Genomic DNA, 16331 nt, shown 5'->3' with positions numbered 1-16331 from the left:
AACATTTTCCCTCTGTTGAAACTTAAAACTTTTGTTCATTATTTTATCCTCCCACTTTTCGCTGAGATGCTTCCCTTATATTCACTTTAAACATTTTCTTACACAGAAAAGTATGTATAAAACTTAGCAACAAACACTACACTTACTAAGTGAAAAGCCATAGGGTAATTAAAGATTTTAATTCAACTGTACATGATAAATGGGCGTAATTTTAATTGTGCCTGTTACTGTTTGCAAGGATTTGTTTATGATTATTATAATTTTCCTTTGCTGGTGTTGTCCTGGGTACCCAAATATCCAAGGTGTGGATATATAACAAAATGTTGTATGTATAAATTGCTACTTTCACCTGTTAACACGGAAACAATCCCACACCAGTACAACACAATAGTCCAAATTTTCTTTCCAAAGGGATCTGTGGTAGGACCCAGGGACCATTGCCAGCTCCTACAAGGTTGTGGGTTTTCCACTTAGTAAAACTTGAGGCAACATTTATCACAATTCATGAGAACTACATCTATGTAGTGCACCACTAAGAATAATAACTGGTTCTACTAAAATAATACCAACAAAGCATCTACATATAGAAAACAAAATGATAGGCCCTGTTCTACACCAAATCACTAATACCCTCCCAACTCTCACCATATCACACAAACAGAGCCAACTTAGTGGAACATAAAAACAACCCCAGCAGTAATGATTATAATAATAATAATTGTTGCCATGAGTTTCATTAAATGGAAAATCTGCAGCTCCATTGTGGTTGGTAATGGTACTTGGGTCATCCCACAGATCTCTATTGGAAGAGACTTTGGACACCTATTTGTGTTGTAATGATGTGGGACTGTTTATACATCAACAGCTGAAAATAGTAGAAGGCAAGCAATTGCTTGTTAGCTCTTCATGTGTGAAAAGGTGCAAGAAATACAGCTGAAGTTGAGAGAGATTTTAATCCTAGTTTGGAGACAATGTTAGCTCCTCAGGGATGCACCTTCTGATAGAGCTAAGAGGACTGATGGGTTTTGAAAATGGATAGTTTCACTGTCCACCTTGCAGGACCTCCTCATGTCAGTACATACCATTGGTCTCCCCCCAGCAGAATATTCTTCTCAAATATCTATAATAACCTGCTTCCAGTACTCTGCAATACATTCATTCAAAGACGCACACAGATCCAGATTACAAAACAAGCACTGCAACAGACTACAAATTTCTATACTACATCAAGCTACCAAAGAAATCAACTCAAAATTGCTCATAATATGAGAAAGCATTGCACTGGTAATTTATGTTTAGGTCACCATCCTGCATTAAAACAGTACTAACATAGCACTGGTCTGGCAATAAACTCCAATTACCCTAGATGTGACTACAGTACCATACAGAAGACAGAGCACCTTATGTTACAATACCGTACACTATCCCCTTCCAGAAAGTAACATGAAATAAATGTCTTCATTGAGTGACTTATGGACTGGACTGGACTAATGGCTACAGCCAGCTTTCTGGTAGCTATGGGTCTTCTGCAAGAGAGGACTGGAGCCTTGGGTTGAATGAACGCTCCCAGATCCATCTCTTCTTTAGCTTTAGTAATTTTCCTTTCTCATTATATATTTCAGTGATTTTATTTTTATCCTGCAATTTTTTTTTTTTTTTAGCAATCACCAATTTCCAATACTTCGTGTTTTTTTACTCCAGGCATATACTATTTTTCTTGTAACAACCTATGGTCTTCCCCATCCTATGATCTCTGTATTGTTTACATACACATTAGTGTAAGTTGTCATGTCTTTCATCACGTCACTTGTATAGATAAGGAACATTGTAAGTGACAGTACTTACACTTGGGGAGCTCTGCTAGTCACTGTCCTCCATCCAGACATCTCATCCTTTACTACTGTTCTTCAGAAATGCTTTCATTCAATCAAATAGTTTATCGCCAATTACTCCAATATGCTCCTATGTCCAAAATCCTTTTCTACAGCTATACTTACGGGGTTCTGTCTCTTTATTCTCCAATTATCATATCTAATTTCAAGTTCATATATGATTCCAATGCTGCATTGCTTCTGACCCAGGCAGTGGGTGAGGAACAGGGATTGCTTTTCATCCATAATGAGCTAAAATGGGTGTTTTGTATAGGTCTGGGATGTGTGGAGGGTGGGTGCATGCCTTCGGTGAAGCGGAAGAAGCTTTTAGGTATATAGATAGTATGGTTCCAGCATAGGCTATTCCAGGAATTTACACATCTATATGGAAAACTAATTTTTCACATCATTCAGAAATTTGGTCCTTTTTAAAACTTGTTCCCATGACCTCATGATGCTTCCCCATCCCAAATCAGGAGCTTTTCTGTCAAGTTTGCCCATCCTTTTCAATGATCTGAACAATGAAATCAAGTCACCTCATTCTCTTTGATCCTCTGATAATGGTAAGTCTAGTGCTTGTAGTCTTTCCTCAAACAGCTTATCCTACTCTTTCCTTATACAACTTATCTGCCATAGATCCTGTTTTTTTTTTCCATGCTATTCTACAGTTACTGTTCTAGGTTATTATAGTTAGGTAACCTGCATGACCAAGCTTTGATTTTGTGATCTGGTTTTGGAGTTGGGAAGGGTTGGCTAAATAGGTACTGTATTGTCGCTGGCAACTGCCAGTTACCTGAAGACCAGAGGTCTTCTGCAAGAGGGGAAAGGGTAGGGTGGGGCTCGTTAAAAGATCCAGAATCTTTATCTGTGGCAGATACTGGCATATAATCCACTCCACAGTCAGTGGGAGCTATCTGTGTATGTGATAATGGTAGAGGTATGAGGAAGATTAATGTTAACATGTATTTATATTGCTTTGCTCCCCTTTTTCTGTACCATTTTCATATTGTATGAATGGATAGGCCAAGAGAATGCATAATTATAGTTGAACCTCAGATAACAAATGCCTCATTCAACAAACAAATCTGTTAACAAACAAGATTTTCAAGCAATTTTTGTCTATCAGTGAACAACACTAAGGGTACGAACATTTGCATACACCTACACACAATCCCACCTTCTCAGTAATGCTTTGGCACATTTGCTGTAATTATTTCACTTAGTGAATGCTTCAGTTTAAGAGCAGAATCATGGAACAGATCAAGTTCTTTATCTGAGGTTCCACTGTAATTAATTCTAAAAGTCTGATGAAAATTCCATCAGCTCAGCAGTGCTTTGGCGCATCTGCCATCATTACTTCAGTTAGTGAATGCTTCGATTTAAGAGCGGAATCACGGAACAGATTAAGTTCTTCATCCAAGGTTCTACTATAATCAATTTTAAAAGTCTGATGAAAATTCCAAATGGATTGTGTGCTGGCTCCCCAGCTTGTGCAAGATAGTGATGATGATATGGTTTCATGTCACAAACTCCCCCTATTGGGAGGCTAGAACAGTATCCCTTATAGAGGATTTTGCAGCATGGAATTTAATGAACCATGCCCTTGGTCCAACTTCACTGGTGGCAGGGTTCGAACTGCCATCCCCTTGACCTGTGCCACAAGTAACGATGCCCTAACCCTCTTGGCTGCGAGCCTAAATAGTGATTTTAGGTAAGAGGTTTGAAGGCTAGAAATTTTCAGATGTTTAAGGTGAGGTATCCAAAAGAGTCAGAGATCAGACATAGAAATCAAGTCTGTCCAATGACTGAAAGGAGAGTGTTGCCTTAATGTAACAACAGACTTACAGCAGAGTTTTCTGCAATAGTGCATGGTGACTTTTCTTCTTTTCACTTTTTTTTTTCATATTTTAGAGATTTGGACTTGGGAAGCTGTTTTGTGCTTGGTGCCTTATTTGGCAGGCTTATGCTCTTGCTTTTTATTTTATTTATTTATTTTATTCATTTATTTATTTTTTATCTATTTATTTTTTTAAAGTAAGGAGTTCTTAAGTGGATCCTGAATAGGGCTGCTCAGTCATGTAGGTTGCTGCTGAGCTGTGCTGCTCCTTACCCCACCACTGGATTGACACTACCAGCCATGTGGGTTTTGACTAAAGGCTTCCAGAGATCACCAGCTCCTGCCTACATCATCATGAATCATCACCACAGGAATTTTGATTAACAGTTGGAAGAATGAAGTTTTTGTTAGTTAATGGGAGAGAAGTACAACAGAAACCAATTATATGGTCAATCTCAGTCTGCCTAACTCTCAGCATCGAACCCTAGATGGAAGTCAACCAAGGATTACCATGAGGAGGTAATGAGGCAGTATTTGATTTTCCTTCAGCCTACTTTCAAATCCTCTTCTTAGGCAGGAGATGAATTGGAGATGGTTGGAAGACCCTGAAATAGGATTCATAGCAGATAGGTCTAACCTCACCTCCAGGGTGTAGTAGAAGGGCTTTGATGTATCAGGAAAGGTTGTTGCTCTATCCTTGCTTTAGTTACTTAATAAATTTGTACTTCACTTACGGTGTCCTTGCTGGAGGTAGCTCCTCAGCCAGGTGAGAGTGAAGAGGTCTATGTTTACAGGACCATGTCTAACTCCTTTCTTGCATGGAGTGAGCAGAGCAGATCCTGAAAAGGCTTTCTCAGTCGTGCAAGCTACTGCTGACCCGTTCTCCCCTCTCTATCCCAGTACAGAATGACTTATTGTGCCTCCTTCTGTATGGGCATTGACTAGGGGCTTCTAGAAATTACCATCACCTCCCCCTGACTGTACATCATTGTCAGAAGACCAGGTTATCAATAGCAATGATGAAGATATTGTTGGATAGTTGGAAAAAATTTGACAGTCAATCTCAATCACTCTCTCACACTATCAATTTCCTAGCAGGTCAATTAATCAATTCATTGCCCCAGGTCTCTCACAGGAGACCCACAGTTAGGTAACCAGCAACAGCCACCAAATAGACCCATAGGTCACTCAGTGAAGAAATCTTGTGTTGCTGCCCAGGGACAGGTAGTGTCCCTCATTTATATTGTTCTTTTGAACCTTTCCATTACCACTTCCTGATCCCTCTGTGTTGGGGGAAAAGAATTGCGTTCTCATGTGTGTCATAGAAGAGAAATAAATTGGACATAATGTAGGGACTAGGGATCCTCTACCCTGTATTTTCCTATGAAAACTCAAGAGAAGGTCTGTGAGGAAGATTCTAACCAGAACCCTAGTAACTGGGTCATCAAATGTGCATGGATGTGGTATAGATAAGAGTAAAGGGGAAGAGATTGGCAGTATGTTTGTGAGAGGATAGATGGATGAAATAGCACTAAGTGAAACTAAGTTGAAAGGTAGGGGTGAGTCCTACTAGTAGGTAGGGTGTCAGGAGTGACAAAGGAGTGAGGAAGGGATAAAGTAACACTACAGGTGACTGGTGAGATTAGTATGTGAATAGAATATAATGTTGGCAAAGTTGAAATTGGGACGGAAGATATGGGTTTTTATGAGTGCATGTCATCCTGGTAGTGAGAAAAGTAGAAGAGAGGTGTGCAGAATTTTGGAAGTACCGTATTTTACGGCTTGCAAGACGCTGCATCTTGGAAGACGCACCCTAATATTTGAAAGAAATTTCTAAGAAAAATAAAAGTCATTCTCATACAAGAACACATTCACCATATACCCGACCACTGAACACAAAAACATAAGAAGCAATGACGACACGTATTGGACGTATTGTTTACATTACGAAATCACTTGTCCGATTTTGTTTGTATGGCGATGATACTAGTTGGTGATTAGTAAATATACTATACATTTTTCATTGTCCAAGGGTGGTTTTATTTTCATAAAAATAAACTAAAAATTCCAAAAATATGCATGTAGATATATAAAACTCCACTGCCGAATCATTTTTTCGGTAGGCGGTGGTCCAAAGTGTCTTTCTGCTGCTCTGTTACAGTGTTCTTTGGCATATAGTGCAACTTGTAGCTTGTATGCGATAGTATAACTAAACCGTTTTGATGAACTAGCCATGGGTGATAATTTCCAGGACAAAAAATCTTATGACATGTGTGATAGCCTGGTGGTAACTGATAAAGGCACCTGGCATGTGCGTGCGTTCGTGTGTATGTGTGTGTGTTGCTATGAGACGAGGGAACGGCCCGTTTTCTCCACACGCCGAGTAGGCTCCAGGAAGGATTATGGTATTGGAAATACTTGTAACAGCTAAGTACTGAGTTTACATCATATAAAAGGTTGAATTAAATAGTACTTAAGCTAACATCATAGTGGAATGACTCAACATACAAATCCAGGTCGCTATCGGCCAAGTGTCCAAGCTCACTTGAGCCTGGGTGTTGCCTTACAATACAACATTCATCTTGGAAGACGCACTAGCATTTTTCAGGGTATTTTTTAGGAAAAAAAGTGTGTCTTGTAAGCCGTAAAATACGGTAATGTAAATGTAGTGATGTTGGGGTATCTCCATGTTGAGTAGAAGAGCTGATAGGTAGCAGGGAGGTTTGAGGTGTCCATTAAGAACTATAGGAGAGAAGGTTGTAAAAAAGGGTGCTGATGATAGCAAACACAGTGCTGAAGTAGAAAGACAAATATAATATACATGAGAGTGGTAGAGAGGGCATTAAAGGACTATGTAGTGGTACTCAAGGGAGAATTGGAAGAATTCAACATTGATGTTTTCAAGGGAGAGCAGGGAATTGTCAGATTATTATCTGGTTGAAGGGAAGCAGAGTGGAGGAAAAATGGAGAAGGAAAAGAGAGGTAGATAAATTAAGTATGAAAGAAAAAGTATGGGAGAAAGTGAAGAATATAGGAGAAACTGGAGTAGAGGAAGAATGGGTATATCTCATGGAGGAATAGATAAAATGCATAAAGATGGCATAGGGGATGAGGAGGCAGGTGAGATAATGGTAGAAGAAAAGAAACAATTTATGAGGATTGGTTACAGAGTGTAACTGTGGACACAAACGAGAAATATGGAAAGAAGAGATGAAAAATGCTAGGTGAGGGAGGCAAAGAGGAGATCTAATCAAAGTCAGGTGGGAGTTTGATGGAGAATTTTGAAAAGAGTAAAAGGGTGTTTTGGAAAGAGAAAAGAGTGAGTAGGGCACGTCAGGTAAAGAGGGAAAGATAGGGGTTGCAGAGAGACAGATATTAATGAAAGTAAAGGCAGCAGGGGGAAAATAGGTGGAGTATTTCAGGCATCTGTCAAGTGTGGAGGAGGTTGGGGATTGATTGATTGTGGCAGTGGGAGATGTTAGGAAAATGACTGACTGAAGAAAATTACAGAGTTGAAAGAAAAAAATAAAGTAATGAAAGTTATGAAAGCTTAATTATTAAGGCACCTGGGTCAGATGGGTGTCATGTGGAGTGTCTGGTGAGGGAATAGTTATACTGGATTGGCTAGTGAGGTTGTTTAATGTGTGCCTGTGGGAGGGGAATGTGGTAGAAGACTGAGGAGTCCATGTACAGGTCCACTACACCCAGGAAACAGGGTTTCAGTAAGTGGAGAATCCACAGCCCAACAGTGGCTGGCAATTGTCCTCGGAGCCTCCCACAAATCTCTCTGGGAAGAAACTTATGCAGATGTACCAAAACTACCTAATAGAACACCTGCACTCAGAAATTCTGAAATCAAAGTCCTCCTCATGGGATATTACATGAAGATTATAGGTACACACTTCTATACTTAAAAAAAATAATAATAATAATAATAAAATAATAATAATATACAAATGGATAAATAAAATTCACAACTGGGTCACAAAACAAGCTCTACAAGACAGACCACCAAACCTTCACTGACATCAGCCCCAAAGAAAAATCCCTCTCAAGAGAGACAACAACTACATGAGCACACTTGTATTCAGGACACCATCCATCTCTATGGCAGTACCAGGCCACAGAATCAAACTCTCCTCAATGCGCTGCTTGATGGTACAGTGGTACTGTTCACAACCACTAATGCAGCAGTCTGAATTCAATTCCCACCTAGGGTTGAAATAATTTAAGTACTGCTGCACTGTGAACCAGCACTCCAACTCTTGTGGCCAAGAAGTTAGGGGTGTGTTTGTGTAAGGTCACATCATTACCCATAGGTAGGGCATATATGAGCTCTGAGGTCTCATCTAGGAGGGTAATAGCTGATGATCATAAGTCTAATGCATGACCCAAGACTGTGGTAAATCACACAGAAGACATAGAGCAACTCATCCTACAATAACCAACACTATCCTTAAAAAAATAATTTTTTCTTTCTTTCCTGAGTGACCTATGGACCTGTCCAGTGCAGTTCCTGGTTACCTGGGGGTCATGGGTTTCTTGCAAGAGAGACCTGGGGCAATAGATTGAGTGACTGGTCACTAAATGGAAAACTCACAACCCCAAAGCAGTTGGCAAAAGTCCATGCACATTTCCACAGATCTCTCTGAGGAAGAAACTGTGGAATGTTGTCTGTGCTGTCTTGGTGTGGGAGTGCTTTTATTTCGCCTGCTGAAAGCAGTAATTGGAGTTGAGTAGTTGTCAGCTGTCAGCTCCCCATGTATTTACCTAGTTGTAATATATGAGAGGGGAGCTATGCTTGTGGTGTCTTTGTATCTCTCCACATCAAGTTTTATCTTAAAATCTTGTATAGTGTTTGCACATACTGTTTTGTTGTCTAATTTGTTCCATGTATTTATCGCTCTGTGTGGGAAACTGTTCCTTTTCAAGTTTTTTCTATAACTGTCCTTTTTCAGTTTTTTTTCTGTGTCCTCTCGTTTTACTGTTGTCCCACACTAACAAGTCGTTCCTGTCTAAAACTTCCATTCCTTTCATTATTCTGTAGATAGTCAGCAAATCTCCTCTTTCTCTTCTTTGTTCCAGAGTTGGTAGATTCAATTTGGACAGTCTTTGCTCATATGTTAGTTCAGCGAGAGTCAGTGCTAGTTTGGTTGTCGCTCTTTGTATTCTTTCTAGTTTCTTAATATTCTTTTTGGTACTGGGTTGATAGAAATATTGGGCCTACTCTGGAGATAGTATCAGACCCTCAGGGTTGTACCCTGATTGAGGTTATGAGGATGACAGGTTTTGAAAATAGGCAGCTTGTAAATGAGGGAAGAAAGTAGGTGAGCCAGTTGTTGTTTGCAGATGACAATGTGCTTGTGGCTTGATCAGACTGAGGAAGTTAGTGGCAAAGTTTGGGAGGGTAGGTGAGAGGAGAAAGCTGAAAATAGAGGCAAAAGTAAGGTAATATACAAAGGGAGAGGGTGGCAGTGAGTTTGAGATAAGTTTTAAAGGAGTGGCTGGAAAAGTACTTTAAATATTTAGGGTCACATGCAGCAGGGAATAGAGGAGTACGAGTTGAGGTTGATTATAGAATAAGGGAGGCAAATATCTTGGGTGAATGAAAATTTTCATGAGAAATATGTATCTCAGAATAAATGCAAGGAGAAAACTATTAACCAAATTAGGTCAGGAGAAGATGCTGAGATACTACAGGAGGATCTTAACAAATTTTCACAGGGCCAATAAAATGGCAAAGGGACTTCAATATCTTAAAGTGCAGTGTGATAAACATAGGTTATACAACCCAGAAAGCAGGTACACCTTAGTTAACAACTTTTTAGAGAAAATTGGATGTGAGAGAGACTTGGGAGTTCTAGTATGTCCTAAAATCCTTGACTATGCAGTACATTTTTGGTCTCTGTCCTATAAAATGGATATCAGTTCACCTGAATCAGTTGTGGAGAATGACCAAAATTATACATGAACTCAAGAAATTTACCTTATGAGGACAGGCTTACACATCTTAATTTGCACACTCTGGAAAGATGTATAGTGTGGGGTGATCTAATAGAGGTGTTCAAGTGATCAAGGGCTTTAACAAGGGTGATGCTGACAAGGGCTCGCAGTAATGGATCTAAATTAAGATCTAAGAAGAAAATAGATAATCACTGGTTTGCCAATAGAGTGGTTGACAAATGGAGTAAACTTAGTAGCCATGAAGCGAGTGATGAAACTATTATATTGGGTGTTTTAAGAAAAGGTTGGACAACTTTATGGATAGGGATGATAGGAGGAAATGGACACAGAACTGCCTAGTGTAGGCCTTAAGGTCTCTTGCAGTCTCTATTCTTATGTTCTTATGTAACCACAGTCCTTGCCCACCAGATATAGAGTGCTAGTTCACAAAGCAGTGATGCTGAAATTTTCAGCCCTGGGTAGGACTTGAACTCTAATCACTGAATAGTGGTCCAGAGCAGCACCACTACACTGTAGTGTCATGTAGTGCCATGTAGTGTCATGTAGTGGTGATTGTACCCACAACAATGTACGAGACAGAAACTTGGAATTCAAGAAAGGCAGAAAGGAGGATCCTACATGCATTTGAGATGAAAGTGTTTTAGAAGTATGGTGGGGGTTATGAGGATGGATAGAGAGAGAAATGAGGAAAAGGCAGAGAGATGGGGTGGAAACAGCTGTCAGACAGGGTTGATCAAAGAATACAGAAATGGTTTGGGCATTTGGGAAGAATGAGTGAGGGACGTCTAGCAAAGTGTGTGGAAAGCGGAGGTGGATGGAGTGAACTTGAGGGGAAGACTAAGAAAGGAATGAGTAGATGGGGTGAAGGAGGCTTTGTGTACATGAGGAATGCCTGTTGAGCAGGGATGAGAATAAAAGAAAGGTGTGAATGGATTTCTTCTAGTCTTCGCTGTAAATTCTTGAATAGATTTGAGGAAGACGTCCCTATGTCATGAAACAGTTTGCATATAACAGCTTTGGCTGTTAGGCCCTGTTGTAGAGGTGTTGTGTGTTGCCGCATTACTTCTGACCTTGACAATGGGCGGGGAACCACAATGTCTCTTCATTCAGAAGGAGCTAAGATAAAAAGTGCAACAAATGGGTGTCAGGTACGTGTGGATGGGTAACAAGTGTGTGCCTTGGCTGGGCCACTCACCTTCCATGGTGGGAGGGGGCTTTTGGTGTGTATTGTGTGTTGAAGTGATGGAGGTAAACCAACTTCAGCCATTGGATGCAGAGGTGCTGTGTTTTATAGCATAGCCTCAGACAGTGGGTAGAGGACAAGGTTGACCCTTCATCCATAAGGATCTAAGATCAAATGTATAAATATAGGACATTTGAATGAGTATGGGATAGGTGAGAGACGGATATATGCTTTGACTGGGCCACTCCCCTTATATGGGGGAAAGAGCCTTTCAGTATACATACATAATTATTATTACTATTATTATTAGACAGGAAAGTGAGGCATAAAAATCCCTCACAAGAGAAATAAGAACCACACTAGCATGACTGTTCTGGACACCATCCAGCATTAAAACAGCATCAACATAGAATAGGCATGGTCGCAGAATCAAACTGTCCTAGACACAAAAACCACACAGAAGACATAGAGCATCTCATTCTACAATGTCCCACAATAACAATTCATAGACAATAACACAATATTTTTTTCCTGAGTGACTTATGGAGCCATTTGATGGCCACTGTCATCTGGGAGCCATGGGCTTCCTGTAAGAGATACCCTGGGCAATAGACTGACTGAGTAAAGTTGAGTGGGGAATGTGAAGACTCTGAGATGCCATGAAGCAAACTCCACACAAATTAAACAAAAACAGAAATATAAGGTGAGGAAATAATCAAGAAGATGGAGAAATAAGACAAATGAGAAGTATGGGTAGAAATAACCAAGACGATGGGGAAATAAGAAGAATGAGAAGTAAAGGTGTGAAATAAGTGACTGAGGCTAAAATTAAATTGTCAAAAATAAAAAGTGTTGATTATATCACATGAAACATTATACAAATGACAGGAATGACTAGTCATAAAATTCCTTCTGCAATCTGTTCACAACTGATTTAGACTTAGGAATGCCCAACAGAAGTGGGCATGAAACACCACTGATACTGGGTCATCTGACCCCTCACAAGTTGCAAACTGAATAATGTTTGAGTGACACAAGCCTCATACTTTTAGATGGTGTGTCCAAGCCTGGAACAATCACACACTGGATGGACAGGATTTGACCATCTTGTACAGCACACAAACCATACCAATATTAAAGTGATGACTAACATCCCACAATACCTCACCACCACAAAGAAAATGAACTGTACAGAAAACACAATCAACCTTGGGTAAGCTGAAGCAGTGGATAACCCGATAGGAGTGCAGTACTCCAAAAGCAGCAATGGAAGCTTCATGAAATAACCTTCAATTCTTAAACTGCCCAGTTTATGAGCAGCAAAAACAACCATGGAAAGAATATGCCATCCAAAATATAAATTTAGAGCCGAATATGATGCCCAAGATCACATTTCTGCAAAACAGTCATTCAAAAAGAAGTTGGCATACAGTAGATTAGCAGTGAACTTACTACATAGGATATGTTTAGTTATACAGTGGTTTTCAGTACAGTGAATCATACAGTAATTTGCATACAGCACTGCCTACCCTCCTACTCCCTTTTATTTCCAGGTTAGGCCTATGGGGGAGGGCATTACCTCGGGTATCTAGGGATAAATACTGGGAAACAAAGTCAATGTACAAAGTACTGTATGGGGCAGAAACATGGAACATGAGAGAGGAAGAGAGAAGGAGTTTGAATGTGTTTGAGATGAGGTGTCTGAGAAATATGATAGGGGTTACTAGGCTGGATAGTGAGAAATGAGGAGGTGAGGAGGAGAACAGGGGTGGAAAAGGAGTTGGGAGATAGGGCTGATGAAAGAGTATTAGGATGGTTTGGACACATGGAAAGAATGAGTGAAGAAAGACTAGTAAAAGAAGTGTGGAAGGCGGACGTGGAAGGAGTGAATATGAGGGGGCGTCCTAGGATGAGATGGATGGATGGGGTGAAAGGGGCTTTACAAAAGACAGGAATGTCTGTGTAGGAAGGACAGGAGAGGAGAGAAGATAGGGGTGAATGGATGAGGCTGTGATGCATGAGGGGGAATGGGTGGGGGATGGGGGGTGAGGAAGTATGTGTGGAAAGATTTGACGCAGCCCGAAGGGATTTCTCCCCGTCTTCTCCTCTTCTGCATGAGGGGACGGAGAGGGGGGTCGCCGAATTTTATGAAGCGGCCTTGCTGTGGATGTGCTGTGTCTTGTGACGCTGCTTCTGACCCAGGGCAGTGGACAGGATGCAGGGATGACCCGTCATCCAGGAGGTGCCAAGATGGGAGGGAGGGAGGGGGTGGAGGGGAGTGGAATATATGGGAAATGAAATGGGTGGGAGTGATTTCTATGCCTTTTTCTTTTTGGCTACCCCCCCCCCCGTGTAAGGGGGAAAAAGCCTATGGTATATGTATGTATGTACAAAGTACCGATTGCTTAAGGATGTTAGGTTCAGAGATCATGACCTTAGATTGCCCTTAGTCTTCCATGGTTTGGCAATTTTTTTTTTTTTTTCTTTAATCTTTTAGACACATGTCCCTTTTCAAATTGTTCCCATGACCTTGTAATGCTCTTCTGTCAGTGACTAGAGCTAAATGTAAAAGATTCAAGTGATTTGTATATCAAGGCTAATGTGGATGAATGCAAGGTTACTGGGTGGTGTGAAGAGAAGGCATCTGACTATTCAGGGTGCTAAGTAGCCCAATTACTATGAACTTGAGTTACCAGAATACCAATTTGAGACCAATATATGGTATTTTGCCCCACATCCCCCCACTCTCACCCCTCAATTCCAAACTTATGTCTCACATTCATCTCCTATACCACCCGATCCACATTTATATTGCACAATGATGGCAACATCATACATCCCTGATGTAGTCCCACAGTTCTCTCAAACCAATCACCTTCTCAATTTCTACTGTTACACATTTAAAATTTTTAACTGCTTCCAACATATATCCCTCTATCCTATACATTTACAATACACTCCACAATACCTCTATCAACACCACTGATACTATTTATTTGTATGTATTTGGTTAAAGTTATGGCAAGTTTATGATTGCAGAACTTCTTGTCTGCTATATAGGTATACTTAGGTGATGCAACCTACCCTTCTACCTCTATGAGTGACCACAATGAAGTTGCCACATTGGGTGTCCTACCATTTATCTATAGGAGTCCCTAAAATTCACCACAGAATAGTAAACTAAACAATCCTTATGAGAAAAGTTCTAGTAGAAGCTCTTCCTAATAGAGGGTCCTTGCTGCTCAGCAGACTAGGAGAGACTGATGATGTCACTGGGTAAGCAGCCAATGAGAGAACAGCATTGTCCAGCAAGCTGCCAACCAATCAGAAAACTCCAAAGTTATCCCAGTCCAAACTGATGGAGTATCAGTTCCCACACCTAACCAAAATGTACACTTACCCACCTGCTGCTTAAGAAACACCAAGACACATGAAGACATGTCTGGTTTAAGCACTCCATCTGCTATGCCATAGTATCTTTCCAATAATCAATAGGAGAAACATCTTAAATCAACTTCCTTGGGAAAGAAAAAATATCCTTGGAAAAAGAGAAAAAGCTGACAAGCTCTGCAATCATATACAAACACATATACATGTGGTGGTGCTGCACTTGACCACTAATTCAGCAATCCAAGTTAGAGTTTCTTGTAGGCCTGAAAATTTCAGCATTGCTGCACTGAAAGTCAGTGCTCCAACTCTGGTAGACATGGAGTTGGTTGTATGCATGTTAAGGTCACAGCACTACTCATAGATCAGTCCATATAAGAGCTCTTGGTTCTCACCTGGAGGGTAATAAATGCTGATTACAAGTCCAACACATGATCCAAGACTATGGTGAATCACACACTAACAAAGGGGCAATGATGGGTATCTGCATGTGGTGGTCCTGGGAGATAGACACACAAGAGCCTCTCTGCCACCCATCTTCAAATCCAATCAACATCCTCAAATCCATCTAAAGGTGCAGACTCTGGATTGAATCCAAGATCTCGATCAAATTAATCCGTTTTGGCTCAATCTTTACACATATGGAGAGCTGACAACCAATGACTGCACTCTTTCTCCTACTACTATGAGCCTATGACACATGTATCACATTAGTGCAACAGATAAGTCCAGTGTTTCTTCCCTGAGAGATCTAAGAGAGCTTAAAGACCATTGCCAGCTGCTGTAGAAATGTTTCCAGTAGAACTTAAGAAAATAATTGCTATGTAGTAAGAAAGAAACTATGTGTTTCTTGGTCTTAATTGTATGTTCAAGATTCTGAAGCACTGTTCTGGAGATGAAAAGGACTTGATTGATAACCAAGGTAAACAAGTGAACTAGGTGTACAAGTAGTTGTACAAGCTTCATGAACAACTTCATGTGTGTAAAAAATAAGTAAACCAACATTTTATTTTGGCAGAACTGGCAAGTCTTTGTTTTCTTTTCTGCATATGAAGTTCACAGATTTCGGACAAATTCAGATCCTAATTAGATATTTCTGACAACACAAAGTCAAGATAGCACTGAACTGTTTACTGGGCAGAGACAATACAAGGGAAGAGCTATTAACCCAATAGTTATACAGGTTTCAGCTGCTCATATGAAGCTACTAGTGCATAATATGATGGATGTTGTTCCTGGCAACTTTTTGCCTCTGCAGTCTGTGCCAATGCTGTCTAGTAGCTGTGGGAATAGCAAATGTGACAGATAAATTTTCTGTTGAAATTATAGATATTACTGTACTGAAAAAGTTTTAGATTATGTATTTCAGTTTTATTCAGAGGAAAATGTTTGTATGTGTATTTTGTTTACTTTCCATTTCTCAAAGTACTCCAAGAAACCAAATTGCACAGCACAGTCTGCACTGGTACAATGATAGATTCAATCATTAAAATTAAAACAAAAGGAATCTTGATACACTCTTTGGGTGATCTCATCAATACTTTTGTCACTAGTGGGTAAAAAAATAATTAAAGAAGAAAAAATAATACATACATACATACAACAGGGCTTTTCCACTTTGTAAGGGGGGGTTGGATGAGTCCAAATATACATCCATCCCATACCCATCCAAAACCCATCCATCTCCCCTTCATGTTAGCCCCTTGTGGATGAAGGGTCATCAATGTCCTCCACCACACCACTCGGGTCAAAGACAATGTAACACAACGTAGCACTTTTCCTTTAGTAATTTCATCTCCCATTGTGCAATTCCATGATGGTCTCTCTTTGATTTGGTCTATTTCCAGAGTTTTGCATTTCTTTGCACTAAATTTCATCTTCCAATCCTGGCTCCATTCATAAACTTTATCTAGATCGTCTTGTTGTAATTTACAATCTTCATTTTTCATGATCTTGGTAATCAGTAAACAAGTCAGTATAGCTGCCTATTCTATTCATCAGGTTGTTGATAAAATAGATAAAAAAATATTTGGTGCTAGCAGAGAGCCCTGTGGTACTCCACTTGTCACCTCTCTTCTACCTGATATTC

The 16331-nt window shown here is 40.1% G+C and overlaps 1 protein-coding gene across 3 annotated transcripts in view; it reads right to left on the bottom strand.

Annotated features, from left to right (window-relative positions):
- Nucleotides 1-16331, bottom strand: part of sgl (UDP-glucose 6-dehydrogenase sgl) — a 92892-nt gene that overhangs the window by 8525 nt on the left and 68036 nt on the right. The window contains exon 11 of one of the 3 annotated variants that reach the window (XM_076183651.1): nt 10991-11019. The exons of 1 other annotated variant lie outside the window; for it this stretch is intronic. In XM_076183651.1, the coding sequence (XP_076039766.1) occupies nt 11006-11019 (14 nt within the window). In that variant the 3' untranslated portion in view covers nt 10991-11005. Of the gene's footprint in view, nt 1-10990; nt 11020-15358; nt 15524-16331 lie in introns of those variants that run through there. One more of the 3 variants, XM_076183649.1, reaches the window with a different exon arrangement.

The sequence above is a fragment of the Oratosquilla oratoria genome, chromosome 4 (assembly GCF_046742065.1).
Source record: "Oratosquilla oratoria isolate Oo_2021 chromosome 4, ASM4674206v1, whole genome shotgun sequence".
NCBI classification, from domain to species: Eukaryota; Metazoa; Arthropoda; class Malacostraca; order Stomatopoda; family Squillidae; genus Oratosquilla; species Oratosquilla oratoria.
This window is presented reverse-complemented; position numbering and strand designations above follow the sequence as displayed.